Source organism: Lygodium microphyllum, chromosome 6 (assembly GCF_053477565.2).
Source record: "Lygodium microphyllum isolate KBCC chromosome 6, Lygodium_microphyllum_v1.1.10, whole genome shotgun sequence".
NCBI lineage: Eukaryota > Viridiplantae > Streptophyta > Polypodiopsida > Schizaeales > Lygodiaceae > Lygodium > Lygodium microphyllum.
The window spans coordinates 151777148-151793701 of record NC_141140.1 but is presented as its reverse complement, the minus strand read 5'-3'; the positions used below and the strand labels follow the sequence as shown (position 1 = coordinate 151793701).

The window sequence follows — 16554 nt, the reverse complement described above, 5'->3', positions numbered from 1 at the left end:
TTAAGCTTTATTTCTTGGTGTAGCCTCTGAGCACATTGCTCTTGGTTGTAGCTAGCTAAGCATTACAAGGAAACTCTTCCTAGCTTCCTCTCTTTCTCAAGATCGGCTATGATTTCATCTGCAGATCTCCAGTGGTATGTTGTTTTTGTTTGACAGTCGTATCGTGATATGAGTTGCTATATGTCAATTGCAAAATTGCCTAGGTCGAGATCTTGGCTGCCTATGTCTATGCTAGCACCTATCATATTGGTGGTCTCTTGAATGACTAAGGTGTCAATGAGGGTGATTAGGTCTGGCTAAGGACACGTCTCTAATTGTGGTTCATTCCTTTCTTTACTCGGTTATCAGGTGGTTTGAGGCTATCCATTTCTCAGTCATGGGTTTGTTGGTTTGTCTCTCATGGTCCCAAGGATTTTGCAAGTCCTATTGGTGGGTTCATTTCTTAGCTTAATTCGTGTTCCTTGTTAATGAAATCACTTCGCAGATTTATGCTTACTCACACACTTGGATGGTGCAATGCAAGGTGAGCTATGCACAATCAGGCTTTCAATTTTTCTTGTGCACCTAAGTACCCACAATGCAATGTGCAACCTTCAATGAAATCATTCACACACACACACCACCCGACAATCAAATAGTGTCTCTATGGGTAGTAAGCTACAAGTGATCAACTGATTTGGTCAAATCTTAGGGCTGTTTATGTAAATTCTAGTGTTGGTCAACTCTATGGTCACACTCGCCGGCAACTAGGGTCACTTTGTATTTAGCTCACAGCCTTTGGTATATTTGGGGGTCTAGATGGTCCCTAAGAATGTGTTCAGGTTCTAGTAGTCTTCCAATTCAAACGTCTAAGTTGTAGGTCTCTGACCATCCGAGTCCTAGACTCAACCGTTTGAGTGGTGAATTTGGCGTATCTGAATGGTCAAATTTGGCTCGGATAGGCGTGCCCATCCGAGTCTGAGAAGATGTATCCGAGGAGACAATTTGGCTATCTGAGGACATCCAAGAGTGGGTTGTCCAAGTGGACTTTTATTGTCCAAGTGGACTGACTCAACCGTCCAATTGTGTATCATCCAAGTTCAAGTGTACTTAGGCGACTCAATCATTCCAGGGACACCGTCCCAGCAGTGGAGAAACACACTAATTGACAAAAAATCGATGCCAACGAATTGCTTAATCACACATGCACCTAACTATGATCCTGTCCTTATTGTTCACTCTCAGAGAAAGGAGGGTTTTGAGGATACCTGGAACCATGGAGGGTGATGACACATGGATTTCCACTGCTCTCTTGGTCTACTACTCTCTCTTAACCTACTGCTCTCTCTCTCAATCTCTCACAAACTCAAATGAGCTCTCTCTCTCTCTCCCCCGTTTTTTTTTCCTTTTAATACTCTCCCTTTCTCCCCTTATTCTCTATTTTCCTTCCAAGATATTTAAAATCTATTTCCCTTTCTTTCCTTACTCCCCTGTTTCCTGGTTGCTACAGAAACTTATCTTTTCTTTCTTTTTCCTTATTTTCCAAACTTTAATGCATCCTACTAATGAAAAACATCGTACCACACTGATCTAACTAAAGTTCCTAAATCTTCCAAAATCTAAGCTATCCGACAAAGGAGATCGAACACCTTCTGAATCCCTTGCTTCCTACCTAAACCAAGCACTATTTTAGAGATGAACTCCTACTCCATCGCTTAGCTCGAATCAATGGTCCTTCAAGCAAGTGTTGAATCCAATCATTGTAGTCCTCTTCCTCAAATCCTTTGATAGCTCCACGATTCAAGGTACTCGCTCAAGCAAGCTCCATCTCCAAGCTCCAAGCTCTTACCTCCATAGCCATGAAAGGAGAAAAGAGGAGAAAAAGAGCTTCTCCACGGTCCCTCACTCTCACACACTCACACTCTCCCTCTCTCACACTCCCTCTCTCCCTCTCTCATGCACAAGAAGGAAGCAAGAGCAAGAACAAGAAGAGAGCTAATGCAACTAAGAATGAGCTTATCTATTCACTTTTTGACTTTTATACATGCCCTTCTCCCCCTGGGCACCCAACTCAAGTACCTTCTTCAATCAAGTCCGTATGTAACAGGCCCTAGTGGTACAACAGTATCTCCATGGACAGGGAGATTGAGAAGCTCTAGCTCATCGTCCATTGACACCACATTCCCATTCTCTCTTCTCGCATTGTAGGGTTCACTAGCCCATTGTTGCTCACATCAATTTATTGAAACCTTTTCAAGGTACACCTCTTGTTACTCCTGTAGTTGACAATCCACCTTTGCTAGATGAGATTACCAAGATTTTAGTTCTTAAAAAGATAATAGACCACGACTTAACCACTACAAGAACTAGTAATCAGTATCACCGATATTTAGTGAAATATCATTTTATCAAAAACATTCTAGAAGATGGTCTAATCACTACACCTAACACGTGTTGTCAGGTCTAAAAAGTTTCTTAGTGTAGCTCACAATATATAATCTCATGCCTATATTGGCATGCCATTTTAATCATTTGATACCATTTCCAAGCCATGAAAAGTACACATTGGCATAAATATCAAGCCACTTCTTTCAACTAAGATAGATGCATATCTCATACCACTCTATTCTTCAAAGTAAGACATAGATGGGTATCTCACACGACTCTATCCCTTGTTCAATATATGATAGATTACTTAAAGTGCACGAACCATTGTAATTTGATGATCAGTACCACTTAATCCAATAAATTCATTGTTACCATTATGCAATTCCAATCAAAATGTTGCTCATAGCCATGTGTAGTCATTTTTAAGATCATGTGCTAAGAGAGGTTGTGAACTTGAACATTTGGGTATCTCATGAATGAACATAGCCAAAGTAACATGCCATTTCTTGTATTCATGTGGCCATATATGCATATATGATAGTGCTTAAGTTCCAATGTGTATGGAGTCACGTTTCTCTAAGTTTTGAAATATGTGGCTTTGGGTGTTTATTTGAGTTTGTGGGATGTAGGGGCTTGATACTTTTTCTAGGTGTGCGCATTTAGGTGGGAGGTTTAAGAGCAAGAGAGAGAGAGAGAGAGAGAGAGAGAGAGAGAGAGAGAGAGAGAGAGAGAGAGAGAGAGAGAGAGAGAGAGAGAGAATAGAAAATATCTACCTTTGCATCCATTTTTGTACATTATGTTGATTGTGATGGAGGAGGAGGAGGTCAAGGGCATGTGGATGGAGGTGCATGGTAGCAAATACATCAACAAGCAAAAAGCAATTGATGTGACCTTACAAGCCCACATTCATTTTAGCTTGTCAATAATGTAGTGCCCCGCCTAGGAGTTGTTGGTCTCATCATTTGGGAATTGGAGAGTGAGGTGTACACAAAAATGTGCAAGAGGAGTTGGACAACACAAGGAGTGTGTAATGTGCCTAGGTCGCGACACATTTTAGTAGTCCATCGGGAATCTGATCTAAAAGATGTCACCTGGCACTCCCACAAAATGTCACAAGGTTTGTGGGTTAGCGACTCCCGCATCTACTCCACAATGAAACATATCAGCCAACCCTATTAGGATCGACCTGAATCTTCTTGGGTTTCTAATGGTCAAGTCATTCTACAGCTGATCTACTTTGCACAGAGCATCTAAACTGAGGCGGACTCATATCACACTTGGTTCAAAGAGAATGGGAAATGAGAGGGATGCATCGCTCGACCTCTCTACCCGTAGGGTAAAGTCCCATTCCAGTCCCCTAAAATGATATGAGCCAGGGTTCTACCCTACATTATCTAAGGTCAATACGTCATCATGATTTGAATGTTGAGAAGCCTCCCAGTTCTCTGGGACCACTGTGCCGTAGGATGGACCCATCGGGGGTTTCGCCCACCCGCTTCCCTTGATAGCTTTAGTTTCCTACTTACCTAAGGGCACATTAGTGGTAACACATACAATCAGCTTGCTTAATTCCTGACATGGCTATCAAAAACCCCCTTAGATAGGGTTGGCAGCTAGCTAGGGGTGCTCAACATGCCTTTTCTAGGTGTTTCAACAACCTGAATCCAATTTAAAAGATTTTCTTCTTATCAATTCCTTTGTTGGATGACTCCTTTTCCAAACAGGTGTTCCTAAGTACAAACACAAGCAGAAGTGCACAATATGTAATAGTCAATTCTTTGTTCTCTCTGCCAAAGGAAATTCCGATTTGATGCGATAGCATCTAGTATTGACTTTATCCCTGTTATCGTCCGAGATTTCTAGAGATAACCTAGTTTAATTTCCTTATTCTTTTGAATAAAGGAGTATCCTTGCAATGTTGATTGGAATTTGGGACATTGGCTTCCCTACAATGAAACCCTACATATTCATTTGAACTAGGGTTTGACGTGTATTTCATAAAGTTACTTAAGGACTTTGTATTCCTTTCAGCTTCAAGTAAGATGGGCCTTGAGAAGAATCCTTTCAACTTCTAACACTTTAGGGTTTGAAATTCTTTCAACTTCATAGGAACCCTACATATTCTATCACAAGTTCAATCTATGTTTTGTGAGATGTAATAGGTTTCCTATTATTTCAACCAAGCAAACGGATGCATAAAATCTATCTGGCTTAAATGCAGTTTAATGCGTATTCTTGAATCTTTTCATATATAAATTAGCATGAAATTTTCATGTAATTTATGTGCAATTTCACAGTTTCTAAGTGCAATTTTAATCAATCACTTGAGATTAATGCGATGAACAAAATTTCCCTCGTATGCTCATTATCTTGAAACATGCTCCATTAAGTTGTGATAATTAATGTAAACATTCTTTTCTCCCAATTTCTTTTCCCTAATACAACGGGGTGCACCTGATTCATAAGAGATACATTTCTTGTAGTTGTGGTCCTGTTGGTTATGGTGGGAGTTTTAGCGTTTGGAGAGATCTCTTACTTGGGGGCCATCGTCCGCAAGTGGATTTGAGAGATAAAGAAGAAGAAATGAATTTGAGATGGGAGAGCGTAAGAGAAGATGGCTTAGTCGAAGACCGCAATAGGTGGAATTGAGCTAACTCTCTCCCTCGCAACCTCTCGGGGTAACTCCTCTCTCTCTCTCTCTCTCTCTCTCTCTCTCTCTCTCTCTCTCTCTCTCTCTCTCTCTCTCTCTCTCTCTCTCTCTCTCTCTCTCTCTCTCTCTCTCTCAAGCTCCTTCTTGCAATCTCTTGGAAGGGTATCCTTCTATCTCCCTCTCTCTACCTCTCTCTCGCAGCCTCTCAGGGTCTCCTTGTGCTTTTCTAACTGCTCCCCATGCTTCATAGCTAAATAAGAGAAGAAGGGTTGTGGCTGAGAAGAAGAGCTCTTTATGGAGGGGATCTTGGAAAAATTAGCAATCTGATGCTCAAATCACAATTCTGATAGTTCTGTTGGCTCCAAAAGGGGGGTAAAACTCCAAGACACTTACTTAGAAATCTTCCAGATCGCTTATTCTTCTCCCTGTTCGAAGTGCTATTTACTGCCTGTAAACTGCAATCGCGGCACGCACGATTTCTCCTATCCTTCTTTTTTTGTATTAAATCTCCAAAACAAGCTTAAAAAAACCACTTACTTTTTTTTACATATCCTATTCTAGAAATCTCCATAGCTTTTTAGGATATTTACAATAAGTAATATCTAAAATATACGACTTTTGCTTAAAAATCTAAGTTTTTTGGACCATCCATACTATACACATTAACATTAGTGATTAATATGGCTCATAACTCTCGTTCACGTTGTAACTTCCGTGAAGGGTGGCTATAGTCCTTGTCAATCCGGGAAAAATGTCAGATTACGACTCTCGATCTTTTTATATTTTTAATTAAATAAAAATTGTTAGTTATTAATGTTAGTTAGTTTTTTACTTTGCATAGTCTTTAATTAGTAATTTTACTAACTTATTAATTGACTAACTAACTTTCGAACTAACCAACTAATTTTTAATTGCGTGGAAGTATTATAGAGTGTGTGTTGCATGGTTGACAACCCCACATTGAACATGCGAAACCCCATAGCTCATCAAGAATTTTATCTTGGTTAACCACCCTAGCTTCATGATGGTCTTGGAGGTTGAACTTAGCATGTTCCTCACCTTGCCATTGCCTTGTTCTTGTTGGTTAACATGTTCACACTGAAGATGAGAAGGCCATGCGTGGTATGAAGGCCAACGTGTCTATTATGGTTTTTAAAGTAATTTTACCTAAAATGGTGATATTCATTACGTAGTGGATGGGTGATACACTCTTCTCTCTATTATGATTTTGTGACTTGTGATTGTGAGACTAAAGCTAGAGAACATCATTCTAGCAAATCTCTCTATGGATGTAGTCTATATTGGGTGAACCTGGGCACATCTCTCTCTCTCTCTCTCTCTCTTTGTGTGTGTGTGTGTGTGCACGTTTAGCATGCCCTTGACACCATCAAGTAGAGGCACCTTCGGTCCTTGGAACCCCCATGATAGTGGAAATGAGAATGAGCTCCATTGCCTAACTCGATTATCACATCTTGTTCCTCACCAACTTGAGGACCACCTGTGAAAGAGACAAATGAGGTGAATAGCTTTGATCCTACTAGGTGTTGAGATGTGCACTTCTAGCTCTTCCTTTTGTAAATATGACATGGACTATAGCTTTTGCATCGGTCCAATGATCACATGTCATGATATTGTAATCGGCTCCTTTGTCAATTAGAGCATCAATTGTATGCTCTTTCTTAGCTATGAGTTTGACCTTAAGATAGGTAGGTAGTACAATTTCCTCATCTTCAGGGTTAAAGTATGGGATTTTCACAACACATATTGCAATCAATGGCAGCAACATTGGTGGCAGCTTCTGTTGAAAAAGTCTTTGCCTTCTCCATCGAGAGTGTCAAGTTCCACGTTACTAGTTCTGCTAATTTGGTGCACACCAAAGGACCTATCTCCACACCAACACAATGGCTCGGAACCTAGTGTTGAACTGGTTGTTGCGAACCCGCAGAGACATGCAAGGCACATATGACTGAAATAAGAGTAAATAAAATATAGTGTTAATATTTTTAAAGTTGTGTCGGTGTGTTTTGAGCCAATAGGAAATCTCACACGTGTTCAATTGGAAGCGAGCCTAAATGTGTGGCCTCCAATAGAGTAGAGCAACACTAAGTCGCCCTTGAACTAGGTTTTTGGTATGGCCTTTTTGTAGATTAGGGCATGTGTCACATGTAGCCTCATTTCTAAAAAGCATTCAAGTTCCATCGAGTGATTGGTCCAAGCTTCTCTACTATCCCATCATTCTAACCTTGTAATTATAAAATGGTTTTATTTTTCTTTTGGCTTGAAATGTACCAATGATTGTCACGTAGGCCACATTTTGGAAATTTGGATATGAGTTTTGGTTCTTTGTTGTTAATATGCATCTCGAAGAGCCAAGACACGTGCACATAAATTTTACCTACACAAGTCCATATAGTCAAGTCCAAACGTGCATGGACAGTTGATCTAACCAACATTAACCGGCGTGTCAAAACTCGAGTGAGCTTGCTAGAGTTCAAAGGAGCTGGGAGACTTGGGTTGGTAAATATCCTATGCTCTCTTCTCTAAGAGTGCTTTCTCTCCCTATGACACAGCTTGCATGGGGGGAGGTCGAGACGAACATACCCTCTATGTGGATGCTGAGCGTGAAGTGGATACAGCACACATACAAGTTCATTTGCCTGCGTGTGGCATGGCCCTAAGATGAAAAGATGGTTACCCCCCCCCCCCCCCCCCTTGAGCCAAAAGGAAAAGAGACGGAAAAATCTTATCTGTAATTATGTATGAGCCCAATAGAGGAAATGCCAAAATGAAGGGGAGATATTTGTTCTGGATAAGCACTGACGAAATATCGCCCGCAGAAAAAAAAACCCCCGACAAAAAGGGAGATTATCCTGGCGGACACGTGGCGCCCACCGGAAGTCAAGCCCCCTGAATGGTAGCGGCACCACACGATGGGCCAAGGCGCGCCGTTGGATGGTAGCTACGTCAGCAAAAACCCAGTCGGCGATCCGACGGCGGGCGGACCTCGAGGAAAAGGTTTAATATGGCTTCCCTGCTTATACAGCCACGAGGGAGAGGGAGGGAGATTGAGGGTTCCTGCTGCCTTTCTCTCTGCGAATCGAGCTTCTTCGGCCATGGCTGCCTACGTCGGGAAATATGCAGGTGCGTCTCACTTCGACGTGCTCGATTAGTGCAGGTTTTCTTAATCTTTTCAATAGCTCGTTGGGATGATCCCTTCTGGATATGCTCGATTATTGTAGGTTTCTTCATCATTGCCATAGCTCGTCCGGATTTCTTCTTGATGTTTCGATTTCTTCCCCCTTCACTGCAACAGCGCCTCGTCTGGTTTCTTGTCTCGATGTTTCAACGTTTTTCTATGCGTTTGCCCTCTGACACATTTTCATGGTTGCCTCTCGTCGTGTCTCATGATTTTCTTTGAGCTAAGGTTCTTATGCTGCAATGTTCCCTTTATTTTAGTATCGCAAGCTCGGCGTCCTCTTGACAGTGATTGGCAATGTGGAGTGTAGCGTCCTTTCTCGATCATTTGTTGCCTCTGTTTGCGTTTCTCCTTTTGTATCGTTTTTCAAGGATACGATGTCATTATCGGCTTTTATGATGCGCTATATCGCATGAAATCGTCTTATCCTGGATCCAAGCTTTTCATCCTTCCAAATTCCTTTCGTTTATGTACGGCAGGCCTCTTCATTGTGATAGCACCACGTGCGTCTTGAGGCCTTTGGTCTCCATTATTCAAGGCTCTCTGTGGTCGATACTTTAGGATGGGAATTGTCGTTAGGCTTTCACGTGATCCTCATTGGTATGGAATTGTTACCATGATTTCACGGCATGTTGCCTCAATCTTGTGAGGTCGTCTGCATGTTGTCCTTGACGTTCAGAAATTCCTGCACCATTAGGATTCTGTTACTCACGCCTTTCTCTGCCATTTGGTGTGCTTCTCTCATCGTTTCGTGGATGCTTAAGGAATTTTTTTGATCCCGGTATGTGTGGATCCGAACTTAGTATAGTCTGAGTGCGTTTTTGTATGTCTGTCTTTGTCTTACGCCACTCGAGTTGTTGTATGTTTTTAATGTTTTATCATAGGGATCGTCCGTTTCTTCTTCAGTGCAATCATATCATTGGTGAGTTGTTTCAATTCGTCAATAGCTAAGGTTTGGCTATCCTGTCTTTGAGCTCTGAGAATGAAGTGAAGATCTGCCAATCTGTATGGAGGTTTATAAATAATGTCTAGTCTATTAGGTACATCCACTGAAATGGCACCGACCAGTTGATGGCATTCTAAGCTGAAGAAATGTGTTTACTGGTGTAAAGTGAAGGTTCATCATTTCCATGCATAAGCATTGACATGGCCCCTGGACAGGTTCTGTGACTTGTTTTTAATCTCGGGCTTGCTCCTTTGTGTGTAATAGTCATGATGAGTCATGAATGCTCCTAATGCGTGTGTGCTCTTCAGAAAACAAATGACATGATTGGATTTTGAGGTTCCATATGTAAGCATTGACATGGTTCCTGGCCTTGTTCAATGACTTGGTTTTAATGTCAGATATGTGCTTTTGTGTATAATCGTCGTGATGCCCCCTTATAGCATGTCCTCTTTGAGAAATATCTTTGTCAATCGACTTTCATTTTCCCCTATTAATTGTGCACCCTAACTTCTCCATTTTAATGTGTGTAGACGAGCTCATTGCCACTGCCAAGTACATTGCCACCCCTGGTAAAGGGATTTTAGCAGCTGATGAGAGTACTGGCACAATTGGCAAGCGGCTGGCAAGCATCAATGTTGAGAACGTGGAATCAAACAGGCAGGCTCTAAGGGAGCTATTATTCACTGCCCCTGGTGCACTGCAGTATTTAAGCGGTGTAATTCTGTTTGAGGAAACTCTCTATCAAAAAACTGCGAGTGGAAAACCATTTGTCGAAGTACTGAAGGAGGGGGGTGTTATTCCTGGAATTAAGGTAGACAAAGGTACCGTCGATTTGGCTGGTACCAATGGTGAGACTACCACACAAGGGTTAGATGGCCTTGCCCAGAGATGCCAGCAGTACTACAATGCAGGTGCCCGCTTTGCAAAGTGGAGAGCTGTTCTTAAGATTGGTCCAACCGAGCCGTCACCTCTGTCCATATTGGAGAATGCTAATGGTTTAGCTCGCTACGCTATCATCTGTCAAGAGAATGGATTGGCCCCTATAGTAGAGCCTGAGATTCTTGTGGACGGACCTCACGACATCCAAAAGTGTGCTGCGGTCACTGAGATTGTAGTGGCAGCTGTATACAAAGCCTTAAGTGACCACCATGTGCTGTTGGAGGGAACTCTACTGAAGCCTAACATGGTGACTCCTGGGTCGGGTGCTCCCAAGGCTTCACCTGAGGAGATTGCAAAGTACACTGTGCAGGCTCTGAGAAGAACTGTCCCTGCTGCTGTCCCTGGTATCATGTTTCTTTCTGGCGGGCAGAGTGAGGAGGAAGCTACTCTGAACCTGAATGCCATGAACAAGTTGGATGTGTTGAAACCATGGACACTTTCCTTTTCATTTGGGCGTGCCTTGCAGCAGAGCACATTGAAAACCTGGGGTGGCAAGAAGGAGAATGTACCTGCAGCTCAACAAGCATTCCTGGCCCGTTGCAAAGCTAATTCTGAAGCTGTGCTGGGTAAGTATGGAGGCGATGCAGCAAAGGTGGCAGGGAGTGGAGAATCCCTTCATGTCGAGAACTACAAGTACTAGCAAGATCTTCTGCAGTTACAGCCAGGTGCTAACTGTACTCTCTGCAGCTTGTCTGGACAAGAAATGCTAACGCCTTGTGCTTCAGACCAAGCTGCAAAAATGCATAGATGGGAAGACATAGTAAGGATGGCTGCTGTGTATGCAGTAAATAGCCTTGAAAACTTGAGATGATGTCCACTGGATCCTCTCTTTGCCGCGCCATGCTACTTTGTTATTTGGTCAGTAACTTAAATAATGAAAATTACCGTTGAGTTGACACGCAACGTTTGCCGATGTGTCTGGAAACACTCTTATCTCACTTCATGTGCCTAGGCGCCTTTCTCCACTAAACGTTGTGACATATGTGAGAAACTTCACATCCCTATGTCCCTTCCATGTGAAGCAGGCGCGGAACGCTACTAAACTCTCTTAAATTCAATGTCAATCCTTTTTTACCCGTGTGGCAGCCGCATTATTATGAACAGTTGGCATTTGTATAGCAGACATCCATATGAAAACCAGCCCCACATGTCATGCCTCGCAGTCTGTCAGGATGTGTCATTTGCGAAGGCCTGCTCTGTAGAAAGGCTTGATATCTCTGATAGTACCCAGCATCTGCCGGGCAGTGCGGAATGCATGATTGTACTGAATGCCTACTTTTACACGATTGTAGTGGAGAGGGGCTGTTTTGTGCAAGATTTTAGTTTCTTCCCTCCTCAAGAACACTAGCTTCAGTAATTTATTGGCACCCTGAAGTCATCTAACCATATAAGTTCCCGTTTGCAAATTTAACCTCTAGTTTCACACTGTTTTTTTTTTTGAACAAAGATATTACTTGGTGAAATATTTGCCTTGCAAGCAGGTAATATAAACTCAGTGTCCTTCAGCATTTGGACTGTAGATCTATCTAAATATCTTTCAACTCTGTCCTTCCAACTTTTTGAAGGGTTAATCTAATACCCTCCAACTCTGAATCTCTATATTATTTTGGCCAGGTTGAGGAAGAAGAGCTATGGTTACAAAGTTGGGTTCTTCAAGGGGCTTAGGAAAGCGACTCAATATTATTTTGGGTAGAATGCATCCCTTTTGATGCTTTATATATTTGACATCAAAGTAATAATTCTATATCCTTGAGAAACCGACCTTATGAGGAATCTTCAATAGTGGAGACGAGATGCCTTATTCGTATTTGTCAATAGTAATGGCGTTACATTCATTCGCACTTAAAAAATAAGTCAAAATGATTGAGAAATCAACCTTATCAAGAATCTTCGATAGTAGAGATGAGATGCTTTATACATAAATAGTAATGTCATTACATTCGCATTTAAAAAATAAGTGCAAATCCTTGAGAAATCAAAATTTTCAAGAATCTTCAATAGTAGGGACAAGCTTTCAAAATAAAATACGCGATAGATACTAATGCAAGGCTAGCTTCCACTACAAAGGATATGTTTGTAGGCAGTTACATTAATGCATTTTTCAAATTTGAAAAAGAAAACAACTTACGGTGTGTTTACTTTGTGTCAAAAGACTCACTACAAGCCTATCAACCTTCCAAAGTGGCCCATCCATCACTAAATGTTATGTCTAATTGCACTTCAAGTGTATCAATCCATGCATTAGAGAAGGGTAGTGTATAAGGATGCACTCGAAAAGTATCCACAATATCGACATGCCAATGCATCTTGCTCCATGTCATGCATGACATTGCCATAATGCATATGCAAGAAACAATGGGGAGTGTCTTGATGACATGAAAAGACTTGGTTATACTTTGAGTTCTTTTTTTATGATTATGTATTTTTATATTGGGACGATCTCCTTACAAATTATATACTTGATTTGATGCACATTTTTAAAAATGTAGCAATACAATATGGAAACATGTAGGGCAAATGCTCAAGCTATGAATGGATGATATACTAGTTCTACAATAGCACCATGGGTACTATCTAAGGAAGAGAAAAAGCTTGTCGAAGACTTAATATCATCATTCCATACCCCCTCACATACAATGCATAAATTGAGGGGAACATTCACCAACGATGAGGATGTTTGAGGATTAACGAAGCATGATGAGGATGTTTGAGGATTAAAGTAGCATGGTAGGTATAAGTGTACAATTATGTGAATCTTATTCTTAGATTGGTACGCATGTGCATATGTTTTATTTAACATTGTAAGGTAAAGATATGCACACACACTCATAGAGTTTACTACTAGATCTAATGAGGTATACACATGCACACATTTATCACTAAAACTGTCCTTGTATCACTTTTTTGCCCTTATATGATGTGCACATGGAGAGAGATGCACACGCCCGTGGGCGTGCGTACACACATTCTCTTAGCATTAATGAATACATATTAACACCATTTACCAATCCTTAAAAACATCAACTATAGTTAGTAAAGATGATTGCTCATGGAAATCCTATAGATACACTATTCTTGAGTTCCTTTTTTAGCTTAAGCTCCCACCCTTGATACTTTGACATGTATATACACAGTTTTGGAATCATCTCTTATTGGCATTCAACAAGCTACTACAACATATTTTATAGTTGGGCTTTGCCCACTAGAATTACAATGAAATAGATATCCTTGAGTCTAAGCTTACCCTCTGACTAAACATTAGGGTCGAGGAAGTATTGATAAATAGAGTCAAGAAACCCTTATACTCTCTTGATAAATAGAGTCAAGAAACCCTTTGACTAAACATTAGGGTCGAGCAAGTATTGATAAGAACTTGGATTTTAGAAACATGCACCCTTTACATTGGTATAGATGGCCTATCTAATTAATAGGCTTAACTATTTTGGTTTTTATCACCTTTCCACCTAAGATGCACATGCACATGCTATATACGCATTATTACTAGAAGTGAACTTTTGACCATTACTTAGTTTTACTACACATATCGTCAGACATAGGCCTTGTAGGAGTATATAGACATTGTTGTATACTACATGGTTTCTTTTTGTATATTGTCTATATACTTTGTATCTCATGAGACTTTTGTTTTACTCTTAGTAAGAATAATGGTAGCTTCATAAATAAATTCATCTACTCTATAACCATCTTATTTCTAGAGGATCGAATGGCCTTGATCCCAAAATTTCATGAATTTCAACCTTTATATAATATACACCTTATCTTGAATTTGGACGACTTTTCAAACTTGTAAAAATGTAAATATGCACTATTAATGGCATCATTATTGTCATTAGTGTTTTTGCCAATCTCGTTTCTTCCCCTCCACCAATGGGACACTCCATTAGCAAAAAATGCAAAAAATAAGATAATTGTCTCACAAGATGTCTCTAGCTCAACTTTCTTATCTATCTTGCATGATTGGGTATGGTGGTCAATCTATTGGAAAGATATAGAATCACAAAAGCACACAAACATACCCAACATTGTCCTCTAGCTTGACTACAGTTATAGGGTAGAAGAGATTTAAGGTATGCTTTTTTATTTGAAGAGTTTGCATCTCTAGCACATGATATTTTTTGAAATATTAAGCTAAGCACTTCATTTTAGTATAATAGGCATCAAATTCTTTTCAAGGCTATGATACAATAGAAAATTTTTCAGATTCTAGAGTTCACAGGAGGACATGCAATCCATGATATTCTAGCTATTGTATTTGACACGGTGTCGGAGCGTTTGGGGTTGAAAGTCTACCACGGGGATAAGAGACAATAGGGTGAAGGGATATTCAAGGAGAGGAGTAGAGGGAAGAGAAAGGGTTGAAAGAAATAGGAGACGCAGAAAAAATACTCACAGAGATGAAGACTGTCAGTTTATTTTTGCATTATGAGAAGATAAACCTCTTGTAGACAAAAACATAATGGTCAGTTTATTTCTGCATTGACTCTCTAGATTAATAAGAAATCCGCACTCGAGAGCTTTTTACATTGTGTGCGCGTAGCGGCACGACATCCACCCCCTCCTAACCTGCACATCCTCTAGCATGTGCCATGCCTTATGGATCTACTGTGTTAGAAGAAGTATCCTCTGCCATGTTAATGTCTTCATCTTCTATCTCTTCTTCTTTCATATTCTCATGTTCATGCTCAGTATCCAGCTCCTTCAACTCATATGCTGAAGGCTCCCTATGTTTAAAGAGCTTGGTACGTTTTCCAGCCACTGGAATCTTTAGAAATGTCCCATCCATCTCATTTAATGCATAGGTGGCATTGTAAAAAACAAACCTTACCACATATGGACCAAACCATTGCTTTGCCATCTTCCGATTGGCACTATACTGATTTTCCAAACTGTTGTCATGAACCAGCATCCAATCCCCTTCTTGTATAGCTCGTGGTCAAAGTCAGTGTCGCTTGTCAAACCTCTTTTTGTTCTTGATCCTTGCAATCTTTAGCTTTTTCATGGTTGTCTCAATCTCTTCATTCTTCCTAACTATCTAATGCGTAGGACCAACAACTCTTTTCTATTCAAACCCTCTTCCCATGGTAGAACACTCCAAGTAGCAATAGTCTCCTCAATAGGCATGATTGGTTGTTGTCCATACATTAATTCAATAGGCATATACCCTGTAATTGCACTATGAGTGGTCCTATCAACCCACAAATCAAAGGGTAACATTCTTGGCCATTCTTTCATCTTGCCCTTGCATGACTTTGCTAATGCCTTAATGATAGGATGATGACCTCTTTCACTTTTGCCATTTGCTTCAGGATTGTAGGGTGAAGTTAAAGCCAACTTGATACCCAATCATGAAAAGAAGTCATGAGTCTCATCCACATCCAATTCCCCTCTATCGGCAACCATTTTACCAACACAACCATACGTGCAAAAGTTTTCTTCCAATAAGAACCTGCAAACTGCTTTAGTCTTTGTACTAAGAGCTCGACCTTCCACTTGATTTGTCAAGTGGAAAGTCTTCTTATGCAAGCACAAGATATCTCATATTCCATAAACCTATAAGCATGGTAACCAAATCAACTACCCATTTGTAATGCATAGACAATGGATAGGTCGGTTGCAACCCATCTCTATGCTTTACCATGGAATATATCTAATAGACACTGCATAATTCCACATAATGCTCCACATCTTTATACATGTTTTGCCACCAATACTTCTCTTGTGCCCCAAACTCCTCTATGTCTAGCCCTTAAGCTTTCATGAAACTCCTGCATCACTTGTTGTTGAGAAGCCCTATCTCCCAAAACACGTATTCGAGCTCCTCTCTTTTTCTTTGCATGTTTCCACAAATATCCATCTTTTGAGAAAAACCCATAAGGTTTTCTTTTAATCCTTTTGAATTCAGCTTCAGAGCATTGATAACTTAATTTGACATTGTCTAGCTTTGAGCTAGGTGGTTAGAGGTTCAAGTCCTCTTTGATGCACATACAAGGCACATTGCTGTCTATTCTTAGTTTTTGTCCTCAAAAGGCTTATTTACTTTGGTATAATACATATATATCTACACACACACACACACACACATATGTAGATAAGCAATCTTTTACTCTAGCAAAATCCATCCACCTCCACCTAGTTCTTTAGCAGCCACCATCCCTCATTTGCTAGGACTTTCTCATTGTGACTGGCCATCCTAGCATTGCTTGCCTTTAATGCTTGCTACAACAAGCTACCTTCGTCGGCAGCATGAGTGCCATTGGATTGGCACTCATCTAGGAGGGGGGCATAATGCTAACCCCACAAAGTGTAGAAGGCCTTCTCAGGTTTTGAAAAAAAATTATTGTATTAATCTTTTTGGATATTTTATTGAGAGTGCAAGTTATATGCAAAAATTGAGTGGCACCATAAGATTAGAGTTGCAAGTTGTATGCAAACTTA

General features: G+C 40.6%; 1 protein-coding gene across 1 annotated transcript; it reads left to right on the top strand.

The window, feature by feature from the left end:
- Positions 1–8001: 8001 nt before the first annotated feature.
- Positions 8002–11011, top strand: LOC148035295 (fructose-bisphosphate aldolase 5, cytosolic-like). The gene is made up of 2 exons (XM_087680301.1): positions 8002–8158; positions 9690–11011. Exons 1-2 carry the CDS (start codon positions 8131–8133, stop codon positions 10736–10738), a joined length of 1077 nt encoding a protein of 358 aa, XP_087536427.1. The 5' UTR covers positions 8002–8130; the 3' UTR covers positions 10739–11011.
- The last annotated feature ends 5543 nt before the right edge of the window (positions 11012–16554 follow it).

What these genes read in the sequence shown, in the direction of transcription:
- LOC148035295 (XM_087680301.1), top strand. Translation starts at nt 8,131, where the DNA reads ATGGCTGCCTACGTCGGGAAATATGCAG. An exon ending in CTACGTCGGGAAATATGCAG is followed by an intron (nt 8,159 to 9,689) that starts GTGCGTCTCACT and finishes TAATGTGTGTAG; the next exon opens with ACGAGCTCATTGCCACTGCC.